The sequence below is a fragment of the Schistocerca cancellata genome, chromosome 2, assembly GCF_023864275.1.
Source record: "Schistocerca cancellata isolate TAMUIC-IGC-003103 chromosome 2, iqSchCanc2.1, whole genome shotgun sequence".
NCBI classification, from domain to species: Eukaryota; Metazoa; Arthropoda; class Insecta; order Orthoptera; family Acrididae; genus Schistocerca; species Schistocerca cancellata.
Window position 1 is genome coordinate 79,001,490 of NC_064627.1, and position 21,596 is coordinate 79,023,085.

The window sequence follows — 21,596 nt, forward strand, 5'->3', positions numbered from 1 at the left end:
CCCTCACACCTCCGGTGGCGGTGGGCAACATTACACCACATTTTGCGCTTTTATCAACATTTATCGTGGAACTTAGTTAGATCAGAGACGAGCTACCGCGCACGAGACCGCCATGCGCGAAGGATTTTTATGTTTGGCTGCTACGACGGATAAGTCGTAATGTCATTGAACTCAAACACCCCACGTTGCATTGGCCTAAGATTTGGAGACATGTGCACCAAAAAATCCATCCTACCTTCGTTCGGGCACTGGGGTTCTCTGTCGCCTGTGGCAAGTTCAACACCAACCAACGGCTCCACGCAATTGGACTAGTTAACACTCCACTATGTCCGAAATGTCGCCAAGTGGATGACGACCATCACCGCTTAACTTGTATCGCGGTGGAGGACGTGTGGCTCCTAGGAAGACCGATGGTGGCTTGTTACCTCCGTGTGACCCGGCAACATATTACAACTGCTCCCTTCTTACATCCGGAGAGTGACTACTTTCCGGCGGCTAAATCACAGTCGATCATCTGGGTCAAAGGTTGGACGATCGCGTACCTCTATGGGGATGCTGCCAAGTCGCGACTTGACTTTTAGTATTTCTTGCAGCAAGTCCACAATGAGGTTCATAGATGGTCACACTATCGGAAAACCTTTGCCAACTATCTTCAGGCAGTCTTCCTCGACCTCCCACGCAGTTGGGGTGTGCACATTTCACAATGAACCTCACGCTTCTCTCACCACTCAATATGTAATGCACATCCCATACCATGAAATGATCTACATGTTCCTTTTAAAAGAGTGATCTTTATTGAAAATAAAAAATAAATAAATAACATCCCTGTTCCTTTAAATTTGTGTTTTGTTTTACACTGATTTTTTTTGCAGAGAATACAGAAAAAAAAGTTGTCAACCCGACAGAATCTCAATCTTAAGGGCTCGGGTTCGATTGCCGTTTGCGTCGGAGATTTTCTCCGCTAACGGAATGGGTGTTGTGTTGTCCTAATCATCATTATTTTATGCCCATCGACGCGCAAGTCACCTAAGCGACATCAAATCGAAAGACTTACACCCGGCGAACAGTCTACCTGACGGGAGGCTCTAGTAACACGACATTTACCTATGATTCATTACTCCAATTCAATCGGTTCCACTCACCCGGTGCTCAGTGGAGTCTCCCTTAACACTTCGTCGAGCGTCGTTTAGCACTGACGATATAGATATGTAGCTTTGGAGAAGCTGCTCAACCACTGAACCGGAACATTTTTAAATCCCTACCCGCAGTATTTGCGCTAGGTGCAGTGTTGGTAGCACTTCGGAAATCAGGAATTATATCTTACGGTGATTTCCTGCGATTTCTTACAACCACTCATGGCTAGATCCATGGTCCCTGTCCGACAGCACATGAGGTCTACCTAGTTTTAGTTTGGTTGTGGTTGTTCCTCCGCGTTTCCAGTTTAAAACTGCGTCACTAACATACGATTCGGGCAGCTTTAGAGGGAATCGAACTGTCGCTAATGTATTTGTTACTGAGATGACGACCGATGACTAGTCCACTTGCGAAGTCACTGAGTCTCCAGAACGAACCACTCTGGTGTTGCTGCTCCTCTGCTGCCAGCACAGTAACCCCCAAGTTGGTTTTATCCTGCCTGGTCAGCCTGTCGTGTCGTCTCGTGATCGATTCTGTATTACGTACTGGTGTCCGGATACTTCTCAGCAGAATGTGTAGTTGCCTTACCAATCTTTTGCAATCCCTACACATCAGTGCTTTAGTTTCCAAAATACGGTAAATACACTTCTTGTAAGTCTTGCAGAAGCGTATTAAGAATAAATAGGGCAAGTCTTAGGACATAGTTTTTCCCTCTGACAGAGGAAATCGCTTCACAGCACTAAGTCACCTACACGTGAGTTAACCATCATGTCCCCATGGAACGAGTTAATGAATTTTTGGTCGCTCAGATATGAAAATATCTGGTCTGAAATCCACACAATATGAAATAAATATCTGACTGGCATTAATCGCTGCTGACTGTTGAAAACCGCCACTGCCACCACAGAAAGAGGCCCGTAAACGCTGTACGGTGGGAGGTCCATTCGCCTGTGGCCGCGTCGAAATCTGCGTCACTGCGTCAGCTCATCTAGCATTGGCACCGCTGAAATTTCCTGGCAAATTAAAACTCTGTACCGGAACGAGACTCTTATGTCGGCACCTTTGCCTTTCGCGAGCAAGTGCTTTACCATCTGAGCTACCCAAGCACGACTCACGCCCCGTCCTCACAGCTTTGCTTTTGCCTGTACCAGCCCTGCCAACTTAAATTCCGCATACCTCGTCCCCTACCTTCCAAACTTCACAAAAGCTCTTGTTCCAACATTGCAGAACTAGCACTCCTGGAAGAAAGGATATTGCGGAGACATATGTTTGCCACAGCCTGGGGCATGTTTCCACAGTGAAATTTTCACTGCGCAGCAGAGTGTGCGCTGATATGAAAATTCGAGCTCGAGTCTCGGTCCATCACACACTTTTAATCTGCCAGAAAGATTCATACCAGCACACACTCCGCTGAAGGGTGAAAATTTCATTATGGTCGCCACTAACTAAGTACCTGCTACCTGGTGAGGTTAGCAGAGGGTGTGGAGTGTGTGTGATGACTTGGTGGAGGGTGGACGGGGGTGGGAGTGGTGTATCACTGACCTTACAAGGCGGGGACTGTAGCCCTAGGACACGGCTCCCTGAGGTTGTGACTACAACACACTCACTGAGTGAATGTGAGGAAATAAAATGAAATAGTGTATAGACGGGTTCAGAGTCTCGTACACTGACCACCACCGCGCAACTAAACCGTAACGTCGGCCTGGAAAATACGACACTTTCATGACATGTAAAACCACAAGGTGGAATGAAACGTGTAAGTAACTGAGTAAAGAAATGTAAGTAATGTTACGTTCAGATAAAATGGTCTCCAGAATAGGCAGTGGCTTATTTCGAAAGAAATTTACATCTGCAACTAACTTACAAATTTTGCAATTCTTCATGATTAGGTATGAACGTCTAGATGCATGCATTTGAAACTGATAGGGTATGATCGTAATATTAAGTGACAATATATTTCAGGCATTTGTAGTTTTAACTGTTTAACCCAAGAGGTCCTTCAGTTAATAATGCCCCTTCTCCTTAGACAGAAGGCACTCCACTGTAAAAGAAAGAAAAAGAAACAAGCGTGGAATGAATTATCCGAATGGAACGGAATCGGTAAATGTGATGTACACGTATAGAAGGCCAGTGATTACAGTTTCAGAAAAACTGGATGATGGATTCAAGAGAAAGAGCATCAGAAATTAAGTAAGTCAATAACAAAGTTACTCGGCTTGTCGGATATCCTCCTCAGGGAGATCATACCAAATTCTGTCCAATTGGCGCATTAGATCGTCAAAATCTCGAGATGGTTGGAGCGCCCTGCCCATAATGGTTCAAAAGTTGTCAGTTGGCGAAAGACAGGGCGAGCTTGCTTACCAAGGTACAGTTTGGCAACCACTAGGGTAAGCAATAGAAACTCTCGCTGTGTACAGGCGGGCATTAACTTGCTGAAATATGAGCCGAGGATGGTCTTCCATGAATGGAAACTAAATGGAGCGCAGAATGTCGTCGGAGTGCTCTGTGCTGTAAGGGCGCCACGGATGACAATGAAAGGGCTCCTGCTGTGAAATGAAACGGCACCGCAGACCGTCACTGCTCGTTGTCGGGCCGTATGGCGGGTGACAGTCAGGTCGGTATACCACCGATCTCCCAGGCGTCTCCACACACGTGTTCGCTGACCATCGGATCCCAGTTCTAAGCGAGACTCATCACTGAAGACAATTCTACTAAAATCAATGACATTACAGGCCACGACGACTACCGAAGGCCCGCATCTCGTGGTCGTGCGGTAGCGTTCTCGCTTCCCACGCCCGGGTTCCCGGATTCGATTCCCGGCGGGGTCAGGGATTTTCTCTGCCTCGTGATGGCTGGGTGTTGTGTGCTGTCCTTAGGTTAGTTAGGTTTAAGTAGTTCTAAGTTCTAGGGGACTGATGACCATAGATGTTAAGTCCCATAGTGCTCAGAGACATTTGAACATTTTTGACTACCGAAGATGTGCCGTGTTACACCGACCTCGCTGTAACCTGCCAATTGGCCCGACGACTACAAGCTACGGCCAAGAGTGCCGTTTCATTTCATAGTAGGTGCTCTTTAGTTATCATCCCCGGTACCCTTACAGCACAGCGCTATGTCGGCGATATTCTACGCCCCGTTTGTTGCCCTTCATGCCCTTCAGCAACATAATGCCCGCCCGCAATTGGCGACACTTCCTACTGCTTGGTTTCTTGCTTGCGAAACCCTATCTTCGCCAGCAGTTTCTCCGGATCTCTCCCGTAATTGAGAATCTTTGGAACATTAAGGCTAGGGCTTTCCAACCTTCTAGGGATTTTGATTATCTAATGTCCCATTGGACAGAACCTGACGTCATAACCCTCAGGAGAATACCCTTTTCCACGGAACTGCGTTTACGCAAGACATTCCTCTCAAGAAACGTACCGTATTTGAGTACTCGGCTGCCGAATGTCATCAAGTAATGCCAAGCGGAATAACTGCTTGGACCATCGCCTTATTACCTTGCTCAATTTCTGGAGCTCATTCTCTTCACTAAATCATCGACAGTAGTCTTATATTGTAATTATTTATTAGCCAGTACATGTCCTACATCGTGCCTACCGATTTTCTATATAAAGGGTGTTTCACTAAATGTGTTTGCCTCTGTATGTTACGATCTAATAGGCGACAGAAATATTTATTGCGGTAGGTCACCATAAGAAACGTTATAATGTCTGAGGAGCTATGAACACAGTTTACTGTGTTATTATCCAAAGAGTTACAGCAAAAAGATACAATTTTTAAATGGAACAATTGTTGATTCTATCATGCACTGGAATCAGTAACACCAGCTGTGTATACAGCAGTTTAATTTACATTCCTATCATTTTTAGTTTGGGAGCTACAACCCTTCAAAGTTTTAGGGGCAAATAACACACGCTGTACATAACACATGGCTGTGTGGTGGGTGATGGGTCTTCTGGCGGTGGGAAGTTGATTTAAATGAGATGTTCAAATGTGTTTCCATGTTCCTGAATGCACAATGGAGTGCGCTTTCTAAAGGATCTGCGGACGAGATGTAACATCGCCGGTGTCACGGAGCAACATGCGTCCTCGATGCACCGTTTTAGATCATCTGGGGATCTGGGCTCAGTGACATAAACACGATCCTTTAGATATCCCCACAGAAAGAAATCTAATGGTGTTAAACAGGGCGACCTTGCGGGCAGTGAATGAGGACCATGGCGCACCAACCACCTTCCTGCAAACCTTTTGTTTAGTTCTTCCACATTACTTCGTAGGTTATAGAGCCAAACACATTTAGTGAAGCAACCTGTAAATACGAAAACGTCATTTCAGGTGCTCCAAATTTCATGTGTCTTCTGCGAGTATGCGAAGTTTCGAAGAATTTGAACTAACGGCGGAACGACAGTGATCCACGGAACTGCGTTTACGCAAGACATTCCTTTCAAGAAACGTAACTTATTTGAGTACTCGGCGGCCGAAAGAGAATCCATGGTCTTTAACCATAAAAATTTATTTCTAGTGTATCGTAACGATGCAGTTGTTTGGGGTAGTTCTGGGTGATGAATAAAGAGAGTTAAAGCGCCAGTAAGTGGAGAAACTGAGCTCCATGACACCGCATTAGGGACGTCCTGATGCGGCCACTGCTCCCGACAAGGGGAATCGGGTGGATGCCATTATTAGTGCAGATAGATGCACCGCAACTCGAAAACTGTATCCACAGCTACCAGCGAGCACTGTAACTGCAAGGACAATGAATGACACTCTTGGATATTGAAAGGTGTGCTCAGGATCTGTTCCACGAATGCTCATAACAGACAACTAGATTCAAACCAAAGTCATGGCATCCGAACTCTTGGAGCAGCTTGCGGCCAATGGTGAGGCCTTTTTGTAACAGGTTGTTTTAGGCGGAAATAAATAGGTACTCACTGGAGTTGCATCAACAGCAATCCCCGAAAAAGAAGAAACTGAAGACCGGTCCAGCTGGTGGAAGAGTTAAGTTTACAATCATTTGGACTAGTGATAATGTCAGCCGGCCGGAGTGGCCGAGCGGTTAAAGGCGCTACAGTCTGGAACCGCACGACCGCTACGGTCGCAGGTTCGAATCCTGCCTCGGGTATGGATGTGTGTGATGTGCTTAGGTTAAATGGTTCAAATGGCTCTGAGCACTATGGGACTTAACATCTTAGGTCATCAGTCCCCTAGAACTTAGAACTACTTAAACCTAACTAACCTAAGGACATCACACAACACCCAGCCATCACGAGGCAGAGAAAATCCCTGACCCCGCCGGGAATCGAGCCTGGGAACCCGGGCGTGGGAAGCGAGAACGCAACCGCACGACCACGAGATGCGGGCTGTCCTTAGGATAGTTAGGTTTAAGTAGCTCTAAGTTCTAGGGGACTTATGACCACAGCAGTTGATTCCCATAGTGCTCAGAGCCATTTGAACCATTTTTAGTGATAATGTCATTCTCGTGGACATGTTGCCATTATGGTAGTTCAGAGGCATGTTTGAAGACCCTCAACAAACTCAAGAACCACGTCCAGTGTGGTTCGTCTGACAAGAATCTTAAATAAATATTACTCCAACGCGAGAATATGCGTCAACACAAAAGTCTCGTAAGTCGGGAGGAAATCGCCAGATTTGCGCGGGACTGCTACGGTCGCAGGTTCGAATCCTGCCTCGGGCATGGGTGTGTGTGATGTCCTTAGGTTAGTTAGGTTTAAGTAGTTCTAAGATCTAGGGGACTTATGACCTAAGATGTTGAGTCCCATAGTGCTCACAGCCGAGCCCACATCGCCAGATTTGGTTGGAAATCATTGGTTTGTCCACACTATAGCCCATATCACAACTCGCATCTGTTTGGACCACTTAAGATTCTGTATGTGGGACACACTTTGACGACGATGACAGTGTAGTTCTTGGAGTGGAAACATACCACGGGACAGAGCGAGGCGTTGCAGTGGTTAGGACACTGGACTCACATTCGGGAGGACGACCATTCAAACCCATACCGATTTTGGTTCCTCGTGATTTTACAAAATGGCTGCAGACAAATACTGATATGGTTCCTCAGAAAAGGGCACAAGCGTGCTCCAATCGCATCCTTCAATAATCTGGGGTGATGCTCCGTCTCTTAATGATCTCACTGTCGATGGAACATTAACCTCTAATCTTCGTTCCGTTCTTTTATGAGCACAGCGTGGAAGCTTTACCAATATGGAATACATACTCGTACACAACGCTGGAGTAAGGCCATAGGACGCGACGAAGAATATGCAGAAAAACATTAGATTTCAAAGAACATGGACGGATATTGTGACCAAATTCCAATTTCTTCAGCAGATATATATACTGAGAAAGAGATTGCGGAACACTATTTACTGAACGACCTTCGAAGACGCGAATAACCTCGCTTTTGAGTAATCTAAATAGGTAAGCACACTCTCGCACACTTTCTATCTATCTCTCTCTATCTCTCTTTCTCTCTCTCTCTCTGTCTCTGTCTCTGTCTCTGTCTCTTTCTCTCTCTCTCTCTCTCTCTCTCTCTCACACACACACACACACACACACACACACACACACACACACACACACACACACACACTCTCTGTCTCTCTCTCTCTTTCTCTATCTCTCTCTCACGCGTGTGCGTGCGTACACAGACTTCATATGTTCCACAAATCACGCTCCAGTGTTGGAAAAAGGAACCTCCCATTGTGAAAGGTATTAAGATTTCAACTCGCTCCATTGCCCGATGGACTGCAGAAGGAATAACTGCCTGTTTGACTCTGTCAGCGTGGTAATTAGCCAAATTCCATCTTCACGCCACCAATAGGAAGAAGGAATAGAATGGAAGCACAGTGAAATACCCATCTTTCGCAGATGATTTTGCAATACTTTCATGAAATATACATCTTCTGATAAGAGTAGCTAGTATAATTGGTAAATATTGAAATCAGTAAAAAATATAAATTTCGTGAAAAATATAAAAACAGTTAACCAAAATACTGTACATAGAAATTCAGGTAAAATAGAATGAATTAGTGAATTAAAATGCCTTGCAAAAAATATCAGATAGAGCTAGAAAGATATAAAACAGGTATAATAAATAGTAGGAGAGAAAGAGATTATGCTTTAACCAGAAATAGATACAAAAGATATTCATACATATAAATACAAAGAAATAATCATATATACAAGGAAACAACGATAAAGAATGATGGAAAGAATGATGGAAGGAAATTATTTAAAGACTGAAATAATAAATTTAAATAAGCAAAGAACCTCATGAAGTACGGATATGAGAAAGAATGGCAAATAATTGAGCATGATAGGAATTAACTATTTAAAGGCTTGAAAAATAAATTTAATAACGGAACATAAGTACGAAGTAGGGAAGTAAGAAAGTATGGAAGGAAACAACAACGAAGTGCTGTAAGTAGCAGAAAGGAACTACACTCCTGGAAATTGAAAGAAGAACACCGTGAATTCATTGTCCCAGGAAGGGGAAACTTTATTGACACATTCCTGGGGTCAGATACATCACATGATCACACTGACGGAACCACAGGCACATAGACACAGGCAACACAGCATGCACAATGTCGGCACTAGTACAGTGTATATCCACCTTTCGCAGCAATGCAGGCTGCTATTCTCCCATGGAGACGATCGTAGAGATGCTGTATGTAGTCCTGTGGAACGGCTTGCCATGCCATTTCCACCTGGCGCCTCAGTTGGACCAGCGTTCGTGCTGGACGTGCAGACCGCGTGAGACGACGCTTCATCCAGTCCCAAACATGCTCAATGGGGGACAGATCCGGAGATCTTGCTGGCCAGGGTAGTTGACTTACACCTTCTAGAGCACGTTGGGTGGCACGGGATACATGCGGACGTGCATTGTCCTGTTGGAACAGCAAGTTCCCTTGCCGGTCTCTGAATGGTAGAACGATGGGTTCGATGACGGTTTGGATGTACCGTGCACTATTCAGTGTCCCCTCGACGATCACCAGTGGTGTACGGCCAGTGTAGGAGATCGCTCCCCACACCATGATGCCGGGTGTTGGCCCTGTGTGCCTCGGTCGTATGCAGTCCTGATTGTGGCGCTCACCTGCACGGCGCCAAACACGCATACGACCATCATTGGCACCAAGGCAGAAGCGACTCTCATCGCTGAAGACGACACGTCTCCATTCGCCCCTCCATTCACGCCTGTCGCGACACCACTGGAGGCGGGCTGCACGATGTTGGGGCGTGAGCGGAAGACGGCCTAACGGTGTGCGGGACCGTAGCCCAGCTTCATGGAGACGGTTGCGAATGGTCCTCGCCGATACCCCAGGAGCAACAGTGTCCCTAATTTGCTGGGAAGTGGCGGTGCGGTCCCCTACGGCACTGCGTAGGATCCTACGGTCTTGGCGTGCATCCGTGCGTCGCTGCGGTCCGGTCCCAGGTCGACGGGCACGTGCACCTTCCGCCGACCACTGGCGACAACATCGATGTACTGTGGAGACCTCACGCCCCACGTGTTGAGCAATTCGGCGGTACGTCCACCCGGCCTCCCGCATGCCCACTATACGCCCTCGCTCAAAGTCCGTCAACTGTACATACGGTTCACGTCCACGCTGTCGCGGCATGCTACCAGTGTTAAAGACTGCGATGGAGCTCCGTATGCCACGGCAAACTGGCTGACACCGACGGCGGCGGTGCACAAATGCTGCGCAGCTAGCGCCATTCGACGGCCAACACCGCGGTTCCTGGTGTGTCCGCTGTGCCGTGCGTGTGATCATTGCTTGTACAGCCCTCTCGCAGTTTCCGGAGCAAGTATGGTGGGTCTGACACACCGGTGTCAATGTGTTCTTTTTTCCATTTCCAGGAGTGTATTTAAAGAATGGAATACTGAATTTAAAAGTATTTTAAAGGAAAAATTAAATAAGTAAATGGACAACAGAAGTTGCAAGCTGAGTGTGGAGAAGTGAGGGAAATGTTGCTATAGAGGAGAGAGTAGAGCAGAGAGCTACTGACGGTGAGGTTGTGGGCGGTGAGGCGGCCGGTGGCGTTTCCGGGCCGCAGCAGCGCCGCGGCGGCGGCGGACGACACGAGCCAGAGGGCGCGCTGCGCCGCCGGGTTGGCGCAGAACTCGAATCGCAGCGTGACGCTCTGCCCGCTGCGCGCCGACACCGTAGCGTTGCTTGGGTGCACCACCGGCGCCCCTGCAACACACACCCCGCCGGCGGCTGCAGGCGCACCGCCACACTGCTGGGCTGACTGCACTCCCGTGGAAGTGGCAGGCAGACTGTGCTACGTGCTTTCCGATACAAGTCAAATGTGCAAAGTAGGCAGCTGTAATCGGATGCAGTAGCTGTGTACAAGAAAAATGTGTGTACTGAGTTTCTGAGTCTGATATCGCATTTGGAAGTCAGTTTCTTGTGAGAAAACAGCACTGCAACTCGTGAAACACGCCCAAATTCGTGGCCTGTGAAGACTGCAGTCTTCCTTTACGACATAATCCTGCTTGTTACGTTCGACGGGGTCCCACGACTACCACGCGAATATGGAACCGATGGGACTGTTGTTGTTGTGGTCTTCAGTCCTGAGACTGGTTTGATGCAGCTCTCCATGCTACTCTATCCTGTGCAAGCTTCTTCATCTCCCAGTACCTACTACAACCTACATCCTTCTGAATCTGCTTTGCGTATTTATCTCTTGGTCTCCCCCTACGATTTTTACCCTCCACGCTGCCCTCCAATACTAAATTGGTGATCCCTTGATGCCTCAGAACGTGTCCTAATAACTGATCCCTTCTTCTGGTCAAGCTGTGCCACAAACTTCTCTTCTCCCCAATCCTATTCAATACTTCCTCATTAGTTATGTGATCTACCCATCTAATCTTCAGCATTCTTCTGTAGCACCACATTTCAAAAGCTTCTATTCTCTTCTTGTCCAAACTATTTACCGTCCATGTTTCACTTCCATACATGGCTACACTCCATACAAATACTTTCAGAAATGACTTCCTGACACTTAAATCTATACTCGATGTTAACAAATTTCTCTTCTTCAGAAACGCTTTCCTTGCCATTGCCAGTCTACATTTTATATCCTCTCTACTTCTACCATCATCAGTTATTTTGCTCCCCAAATAGCAAAACTCCTTTACTACTTTAAGTGTCTCATTTCCTAATCTAATTCCCTCAGCATCACCCGACTTAATTCGACTACATTCCATTATCCTCGTTTTGCTTTTGTTGATGTTCATCTTATATCCTCCTTTCAAGACACTGTCCGTTCCGTTCAACTGCACTTCCAGGTCCTTTGCTGTCTCTGACAGAATTACAATGTCATCGGCAAACCTCAACGTTTTTATTTCTTATCCATGGATTTTAATACCTACTCCGAATTTCTCCGATGGGACTAGGAGGGCTTTAATCAAGCGACAACCACCCGAGAGGGCAGATATGCTATTCACTCGTCTGTACCGCAGTGTACGGCTGTGTCATGTACGCACATCAAAAAAAGTGGTGCATCACTCCTAAATTTCCAAATTTGTGGCAGACAAAGCAGAAACTGGCTCTGAAGCATTCGTGTCTATTCATATACAAGGTGCCCAGACCATCAACACGAAAATATAAAACGAAAATGAAAAAAAAAAAAGAATCTATAACGACGGACTCGTCTCTTCCCACAGGGGGGTTTGTCACAGCCCACTTGAGCGACGTCATTTGGTGGAATGTCGCCTTGCTCAGATGAGGGTATTAATCCGTCGTTGCATACCAGCGATAAGATCATAGAGACAGACCAGCGACAAACTGCCTCACTCTTCACCAGCTATTCAGTCACAAGTCGCCCAGAGAGCGTGGTCATTGTCAACGTCCAAGAACAGTTTGCTTCAATCGATGCCACACGTATTCGATTGAGTGCATGTCTGGGGAACAAAGAGGTCACTCCATTCTGGTGAGCCTAGCCTGGTGTAGGAACGTGTTCACGGGAACAACACGATGAGCACGTGATCAAGATGAAACTGTCACCAAAATTTTGGCGATACACTACCATTAATGGCTGTAGAATCTTGTCCCCATACTATAGAGCTGTAAGGGTGCCCTCAATAACCACGAGAGTTGTACGATGGTCCAATGTTATTTCATCCCAGAACATCATCCAGTACCACGTTGTTCCACATGTGGGACTCAATGTTGGAGACGTTCGATATTACCTGCCTGTGATTATCAGGGTACAAACAGATCCAAATTTCCCCACCCAATGCGAGCACCTGAGACGTCTACTCTGCATGTGTTCCAGTCCACCTTTAATGGTGTCCCTGCTGTTTTGGTGGGCGACAAAGTACTCTCCTTGGCCGTCGACAAGATTCACAGCATTCAATCGTGCCATATCAGTTTGAAGCGGTACATCACGTTCTGTTACCTCCTGGAACGTCGTATTCAGCCCACGGTTATTTTGACTGAAAAGCCTTAGCTATTGATTATTCTGTGCATCTGTTGAACGTGGACGGCCTGTTCCGCGTAGGCCGTCAACACTACCTGTCAACTGGCATTGATTCTATCTCTGCACCACATCACTCTGACTCTGCTGCACACGTCGAAAACTTCTCCGGCTCACACTCACCCAGCACACACTTCCGTCCAAGTTGTCATTTAGGGCCGAGAATGTTTATCTACATATGCGGTATGAATCTTGGAACACCAAACACTTCTGCTGCCTTGGTTCAGAAACTGCACACCATATGAGTCCCATCAATTTGCCCACGTTCGACTACACTGAGCTTCGATATAATGCAGGTGCATCTACACAGAACATCGGTCTGACCACAAACTGACTCTAGCAACGTCCTGAAGGCACTGCACAAGTATCGTTCGTGGTGCAATACAACGGTACAACTGACAGGTTTGGCCATCTTTTTTTTTTCTTTTTGTTTCTTCTTTTTCTTCTAAGGATCTCTCACATGTGAATTCCATTCAGGGCAGAGTGAGTGTTCACTGTACCTTGTTATTTTGTGAGAACCTTCACATAATCGTTGGAGAAACTGGTGAACTTTACCAAAATTCCATGTACACGCAGCTCAGCTATAGCGACCTCAGTGAGCAAGTCACTCCACCGTTATCCTTCAGCAAAGTGACGAAAGACGAACGCCGGAAAGGCTATTCTCTCAAGTGCCAGTACATTGCTACCTGCCGTGGCGCTAGCATCATAGTGTACACCGTTGCCGGACGCGCGATGTGTACTGTGGGACGATAAAATCGTACGCAACAGTAGTTATCAATCTCGTTGTTCTGCTGGCCAATAAAGAGGGTTATCTCCAGTGAAGTGAAGTGTATCATTTATTAAGTTGCCAAATGTCATACGTTATTAAGATCTGGTTACCTCCAAGTGGCATGGAAACCTGGAGAGCTCCCACAGATGCCTCTTACTTTGCAGTAAACACTACAGAGTGATAAGTTCTGAGTGGAGGAACATACTGTTCATCAGTTATTTTCAATCCGTCAGTGACATTTTTCATCAGATCGTCATGCAGCATTTGGGTGATTGTCACAGCATTTCCATTACTGTCTCGAATATGTTTTAGTAATTTATGTTTCACTTTTGAGAAGCACACTGATGTTACACTAACTGATAGCAAAGAAAAGAAAATTTCGATATGCTAGTTAGTTTGGCGAACGGCCTCTACCTATTATATAGGGTGTAATGCATATAAGTGCAGATATTGCTATATGTGGTACGTTAATACGTAGACATATCTGTGTGTTGGTTGTTTTTTCTCTGCGTCTAACAGTCTTCCCACAAAAACGTCAAGTAATTCACTGCCTGATATTTCTTCACGGACCTAACTGCCTGCCAGCATAGACTTACCATTTAGCATCAGCGTATCCGCACTTCAACACATAGTCAACTGCCCAGGGGACAGTAAGCATTAATGGCTTGATCTTGCCATGCGTACTTGGCGGTATTGGAGGTATTATCCATACTAAAAACATTAGTATGCAAATACTGATGTATGTTGGTCAGTTAACCGCCCTCAGTCACCAATAAGAATACACTACTGGCCATTAAAATTACTACACCAAGAAGAAATGCAGATGATAAAATGGGTATTCATTGGACAAATATATTATACTAGAACTGACTTGTGATTACATTTTTACGCAGTTTGAGTGCATAGATCCTGAGAAATCAGTAACCAGGACAACCACCTCTGGCCGTAATAACGGCCTTGATACGCCTTGGCATTGAGTCGAACAGAGGTTGGATGCCGTGTACAGGTACAGCTGCCAATGCAGCTTCAACACAATACCACAGTTCATCAAGAGTAGTGACTGGCGTATTGTGACGAGCCAGTTGCTCGGCCACCATTGACCAGACGTTTTCAATCGGTGAAAAATGAGCTGGCCAGGGCAGCAGTCGAACATTTTCTGTATCCAGAAAGGCCGGTACAGGACGTGCAACATGCGGTCGTGCATTATCGTGCTGAAATGTTAGGATTCGCAGGGATCGAATGAAGGGTAGAGCCACGGGTCGTAACACATCTGAAATGTAACGTCCACTGTTCAAAGATGTGATGCAGCGTCAAGGGTATCCGCAGCCATAGTCTCCGAGCTGATAGTCCATGCTGCTGCAAACGTTGTCGAACTGTTCGCGCAGGTGGTTGTTGTCTTGCAAACGTCCCCATCTGTTGACTCAGGGATCGAGACGTGGCTGCACGATCCGTTACAGCCATGCGGATAAGCTGTCTGTCATCTCGACTGCTAGTGATACGAGGCCGTAGGGATCCAGCACAGTGTTCCGTATTACCCTCCTGAACCCACCGATTCCATATTCTGCTAACAGTCTTTGGATCTCGACCAAAGCGAGCAGCAATGTCGCGATACGATAAACCGCAGTCGCGATAAACTACACCCCGACCTTTATCAAAGTCGGAAACGTGATGGTACGCATTTCTCCTCTTTACAAGAGGCATCACAACAACGTTTTACCAGGCAACGCCGGTCAACTGCGGTTGGAAACTTTCCTCATGTCAGCACGTTGTAGGTGTCTCCACTGGCGTCAACCTTGTATGAATGCTCTGAAAAGCTAATCATTTGCATATCACAGCATCTTCTTCCTGTTGGTTAAATTTCGCGTCTGTAGAACATCATCTTCGTGGTGTAGCAATTTTAATGGCCAGTAGTGTATCTGCACTTCCACCTGTTACACCCTCTATATTGATTTCGGAGCAAAGTTAAACTGCAGCTTAAACTGATTCGATACCGCAACAGCCGCTGTTGTACCTTTTGTCGAAAATTACCGCAGTGACGTCAGGCGCACCGCTTTTGTAGCGGGTGGGCGGGAAGTGGTGCACGGCTCACATCGTATGGGTTATTCACTCTGGTCCCAGCGAACCGCGGCGGCTATTGCACTTTGCACTCACTGAGTGACCTGTTCCGCCGAAGCCGATGATTTCGTCATGAAACACGGGTGGCAGTTTCCGACAGCCTGCCCGCCTACTCAGGGGCGAAGGACACGACGCAGCGCCGCGCGCCGCAGACGCAGCCGCCTGCGTGGGAGTGTTCCGAGTCCGCAGCAGGCGCTGTAGGGGGTGGTGGTGGTGGGCGAGCGGCTGCGAGAGGTACTGTTTGCCACGAGGTGCCGCAGTGCTGCCACATCGCCCGCCGTTTGTTGCGCAGGCGAGGCGGCTCGCTGAAAAGCTGTGTTCGCGACGGACTTCATGGAGCCGGTGGGTGTAAGGACGAAGCGTAAGACTTCACGTGTGATGTGCCGCCGTGTCCACCGGCAGCAGCACGGGGAAGGACAACAGGCAGATAACCGTCGCTATTTGGTCGGAAAATTAGTCTGACTCATGTGTCGGCGCGAGTTCGTTCTTTGTGCCTCTAACAGTTCAGTCCATCTACCTCAGTAAGCTTCTTGATCCTTGTTCCCTTTCACCCTGACGTAGTAGATACTAGCTGTAAAGCAGTGTTGGAGAAACACCGATTACTAGGTGTATAAGTATGAAACTGGAATTTGGTTCCTATAATTACACGTATGTTGTTCGAAACTGAAAAACAATATTTCATTCAAAACAATCTCCATTGCTATTTATACAATTATCGCACCTGTCCGGCAGGCTAAGAATGCCACGCCAAAATAACAGTTCTTCTTTTGAAGCGAACCGCCAATGAACCATTTTCGTATATTTTCATACGAACTGAAGCGTTGTTCATCAGAACGTGTCCCAGTGATGCAAGTAAATGATAACCGGTCGGAGCCAAGTCTGGAGAATAAGCCGCATGCCCTAGTATTTCACAACTGAACGTCTCGATCGTTTCCCTGACACGTTTTGCAGTCAGTGCTGGGACGTTATCATGGAGCAATATGACTTTGTCTGGCCTTTTTCCATATTACGATCGTTTTTCACGTAATGCTTGATTTAAGTCGATCATTTGCTAAAGTTAGCGATCATTTTTAACAGTTTCACCGTGTTTTAGCAGTTCATAATAGATATACCCTTCTGATCCCACCAAACACAAAGCACTGTCTCCTTTCCAAAGGAATCTGGTCTTGCAGTGGATGTCGATGGTTTGCCTGGATTCACTCATGATTTACGACGCTTAGGATTCTCAAAATATATCCATTTTTCACTGTTCGATAGAGAAACGACTTTCTTTTGTATCTGTCGAGGAGTATTTCACAAGTGGTCTTACGATTTGCTTGCTGTCTTTCATTCACCTTTCCCGTAGCTTTCAACCGAAGAGAAACGGCCTTCTGTTCAGTCTGAGTATCAACTTCATCCAATAAGGCCTGCAATTCGTTGACTTCGAACTTTTTGTGGTGGTTTCCAGCGCTTGTCGTTTCTCACGTAAAAATCGCCACTTCTGAACTTTTGAATTTTTTAACCACTCGAAACACCGCGTTTCCCCAAGAGCATGTTCGCCGAAAGCTTCGACGAGCATTCGGTGCGATTGTGCTGCAGTTTTCTTTAAATGAGAACAGAAAAACCAATGCTGTCCGCCAATCGTAGTTCGTAGGCACAAAACTCGATATGTTTATAGGTTTGAAACAGATCTTGGGTAACTGTGTGTTGACATTTGTCGGAAGCAGTTGCAGGAAGCAGATGGCGCTGCAGACGCGGCCTCACGGGCCCTACATTGACACTGACGGCTACCACCATCTATAGCGAATTTCCGGTTTTATACTTCTACACCTGGTAAATACTCACCAAACAAAGGCCTTATAAGGCATGCTTGAACCCAGTATTTGGAAGTGCGTCTCGGATCTACGATATTTCCGAACGGGCAAAAGCTTTAGTGCTTCTCCACCCCCCTTGAGCATTTGGGATGGGACATCAAAAAACATATATTTTTGAAAGGTTTGTTTATTTTGCAGCGCACATCTTTCTGAAGAGGTTGATAATGTTGGAGAAAATGTAAGAAATGTCATTTGGTCGTAAGTGTGCCAAAGTGCAGTGCCAGGTCTCTTCACACAGCATTCTTCAATAGCATGTCACCGTGTTTGGACCTGTGGAATTTAAATATGTACATTTTTTAATAGAAGCTATCAGACCTATAAACCTTCCCCTTCCCCCCCCCCCCCTTCGACCCCCACCCCCCACCCATTGGTCTGCGGGAAAGATGTTTTTATTTCTACATGAGAAGGGGATTCATCTGGCAGTGACAACGCGTTCGCTATTCACCCATTAAAAATTATGATTCGTTCAGAAATGAACTTAGAATGTGCTCAAAAACATTTAAAAACAGACAGAGATGTGTTTCAATATAATATGAATAATCGATAGACGAACTTGCACTGAAAGCTAGGTGCTTCGTAAAACAAGGTTTTTTCCTTCAAGAATATGAATTTGGAGCCCCCTGAAATTGCTGCCAGGAATCGATACCCCGTTTTGTCACCCCATGGATCCGGGCTGGTGGAGGTTCGTAAAAATATCGGGGATGCGGGATACTGAGTAATTTGCGTGAAGAGGTTTAAAGGTCACTTACTTAGGCTTTAATACATCCAAATCAAGTAGCAAATGGCTACCAAGTCCGTATTTACTGCCTTATCTATTATCGATACAAGTTAGGTCTGTTTTTACTACAGCCCGCATCTCGTGGTCGTGTGGTAGCGTTCTCGCTTCCCACGCCCGGGTTCCCGGGTTCGATTCCCGGCGGGGTCAGGGATTTTCTCTGCCTCGTGATGGCTGGGTGTTGTGTGCTGTCCTTAGGTCAGTTAGGTTTAAGTAGTTCTAAGTTCTAGGGGACTTATGACCACAGCAGTTGAGTCCCATAGTGCTCAGAGCCATTTTTTTGTTTTTACTACAAATTTATTGCACAAAAGCATCCGGAAGTTCACCACTCTGATCCGAATGATTTTGATGTTCTGTACAGTCACTGATCCACAGCTATTCACTGCTATGTTCACTAAACACGCCATGCTCAGTTTTAAGTACAACAAGAAAGTTCACATCCAAAATTACTTCCAATATAAGTAACTTAAAATTTTCAGACTTCCACATCAATATTCAAAACTGTAGTCGCTCCACAACTCCCACAAAAGAACGGTCAGAACGCAAGATTTTCTTCATCTTAACAAAAATATTTGTGGCTTGGTTCCACATTGACCTGCACAGTGAAACAGTTCCCGAATGTCTCCTAGAGACACAGGACTGTAGCACAAAGCACTACTCCATCTCTCAAATAATAGTGATAATTCCTTAAATGTCTGACAAATTACAGAAAGCAATATATAGAAGAAACTCTCGATTTACGAAACCAAATTTAATTTAAATGAAACACAATCCGAATTATCCCCACAAATGAATGCTCATTGATTTAACACCTAAACTGCTTCTGGTTGCTTTTATACAAAAGCATGCACACTGAACATTCGTCACGTACGTCACTACGTTGTACATAGTTCCTAACAAAGTAAAATATCCGCACTTTACATACGTTATCCATACACTCTCTCACTCACTCCACAATACTCACACAACCAAATATAATTAAATAACGCTTTTTGAAGTGGTTACAATGATTAAACGCGCGGCCAGCACATAGTGCAATAGCTCACAGAGTCGCTGCGCTGATGTGAGAACAAAAGAAAAAAAAGTACTGCTGTCCTCACGGCTACACGGCAAGTCCCACTACAAAATCGCTTACTTCAGTGGAAGGTTTAAATACCGCATCCTCGTAGTGTGACATATATCAGAGAAAATCCAAATCACATGCCCCAAAGTAATAAAAGAGGGCCATTTTCTTTTCAAGATCCCCGAATGGTAGTGAATGGAAACCACAGTGAAATAAAAAAAAATGTTTTATTTCTAACATTTAACTCCACCTTCCCGCTGTTTCTCTACATAGTCGCCACTCCGGCTTAGACATTTGTCGTATTGATGTACCAACTTTTCAATACCCTCGTCATAAGAGGCAGACGCCAATGCTTTCTACCAGTTTCCCTATGCTGCCCCCGTAACCAGCGATTCATGCGAGCGTAGAGATGAAAATGTGAGGGAGACTAGTCCGGGCTGTATGGTGGCTGACGAAACACTTCCCGTCGCAAGCGCTGCAGGAGAATTTTCGTTGCTTCTGCAGTGTGCGCCCGAGCATTGTCATGAAGAAGGAAAACGCCTGATAATATTCCCCTTCGCTTGTTCCGAATTGCCCTTCGCAGATGACTTTCTCGAATCGCCTGATCCACTCGCTGAATACAATCATCGGTTGACGCTCATTTCCTTCACTCATCGTCAGAACCTTGAATGCCTGTACCTCCTGCTTCGACGTTTCTGCTTATCTGTCAAACGTGTTAGTTTCACTATGTGGGCTACAAGTAATCAGGTGGAACCCTTCAGCATGAAGAAATCGAGTGACGTCACGCACGCACTTCACACCTGACGAGAGACCCTATCGTTCTAGGCATCTTCACGTGCTAACTGCGCGCTCAGAACTGAACATCGCGATCGGCGGTCATATTACAGACACTGTGTAACACATAGGCCCAAAGATTCGTCGTACTCTCACTGCAGTTTTCGTTTCGCAACAAATCGGATCACTTAAAAAAAAAAATAACCCTCGGACTTCAGTTCTCACAACAATCTGCATTGCCTTGCAGCTACATTTGCTGACTTCAGCATTTTACGGTTGAAGTAACCTGTTGTCGGAAAGCGAGATTCTCAAGAGCGAGTCACTAAGACGACTTACTGCTGTCAAAAAGCTCAGATTTACGCGGTATAACAAGAAATTTATCTGCAGTAGGATACTTTCTATGACAACAACTGTACTTGTTATTCTTACCTGAAATACGATTAACGCCTGACAATTGGGGTTTAGAGTCATGTAGAATTTTTTAAAGAACATTATATTCGCCGTTGACTGTAGAAATTATTGATTTCACATTCGCAATTTCGGCCTTTAGGCCATTTTCAAGTGATACTGCAAAAGGTTTTGCTTCAGTACACGTCATATTTTGAAATCTTTCGACAGCGAAAGGGCCTATTTTTGATGATGATATGTATACATAGCGGAAGATTTTAAAGTGTGACATCTGCTGAAGCAAAATCATTTGCAGTACCACATGAAAATGGCACGAGGACCGAAATTACAACTGTGAAATAAACAATTTCTACAGTCACCGGCGAATACGATGTCCTTTAACAAATGTAATATGCATTTTTCTACAACAACAACTGTGTGTGCTATGCTTGTCTGACATAGGATGCTGTCTATGACAACAACTGAATCACATGTTCTGGGGAAGGATTGAAATTTTTTGTCCAGTGGATTTACTGAGGCGTCAGGTTTTAGTTCCAAAACTTTTCTTCCCAAATTTTTCCTTGCTTACACTGTACACCGTCATTCAAGGTTCAGAAGCTGCTTTTCGCACGACTCGTTTGGAAACTAGTAAGACAGGTACTCCATTTTCCAATTCGTTCTTAAACTATTTTCGCACATTGGACACGATTTCACGATTTGACTTTATCGTATTTAAATACACTGTTTCCTGTCCGGATTTCTACGTAGTGTTTGAATCCCGAATCCTTTTATTTAGCAGTAGTTGGTTACCAAGCGTTGTCGAGGTATGTATTTATATAACTCCCCCCATTAGTCCACCTCTTCCTTCCCCGACTTTCTGTTGTCCTCATTCCCTTTCCCTCTGTCCTTTTCCTCTTGCCCGTCTGTTTGTTCATTCCTACTCCCATCTTCTCCATTCATCACCTCCCCACTTCCTGTCCACACCTATTCCTTCTCTGCCCATCTCACCTTAACCCCTCTCTCTGTTTCTCTCCGCACTCTCTGTCCATCTCCTCATCCCCCTTTTTCTACTTGACACCTCCTTCCCTCTGTCAACATCCTCCTACCCCATCCTTCACCATTCATCACCTCCATGCCATTCGAAGGTTTCTATTTGTTGTCCCCAAGAATTCCTTTTCGTATAGTAGTAACATTGTACCAAGTTTGGTTAAAATCGAACCAGAC

At 45.7% G+C, this 21,596-nt stretch overlaps 1 protein-coding gene across 1 annotated transcript in view; it reads right to left on the minus strand.

Annotated features, from left to right (window-relative positions):
- The window catches only part of LOC126151010 (uncharacterized), a 237,291-nt gene that overhangs the window by 11,905 nt on the left and 203,790 nt on the right, over positions 1-21,596 (minus strand). Inside the window, exon 7 of the mRNA XM_049915914.1 lies at positions 10,162-10,373. Within this exon, the coding sequence (XP_049771871.1) occupies positions 10,162-10,373 (212 nt within the window). The remainder of the gene's footprint in view (positions 1-10,161; positions 10,374-21,596) is intronic.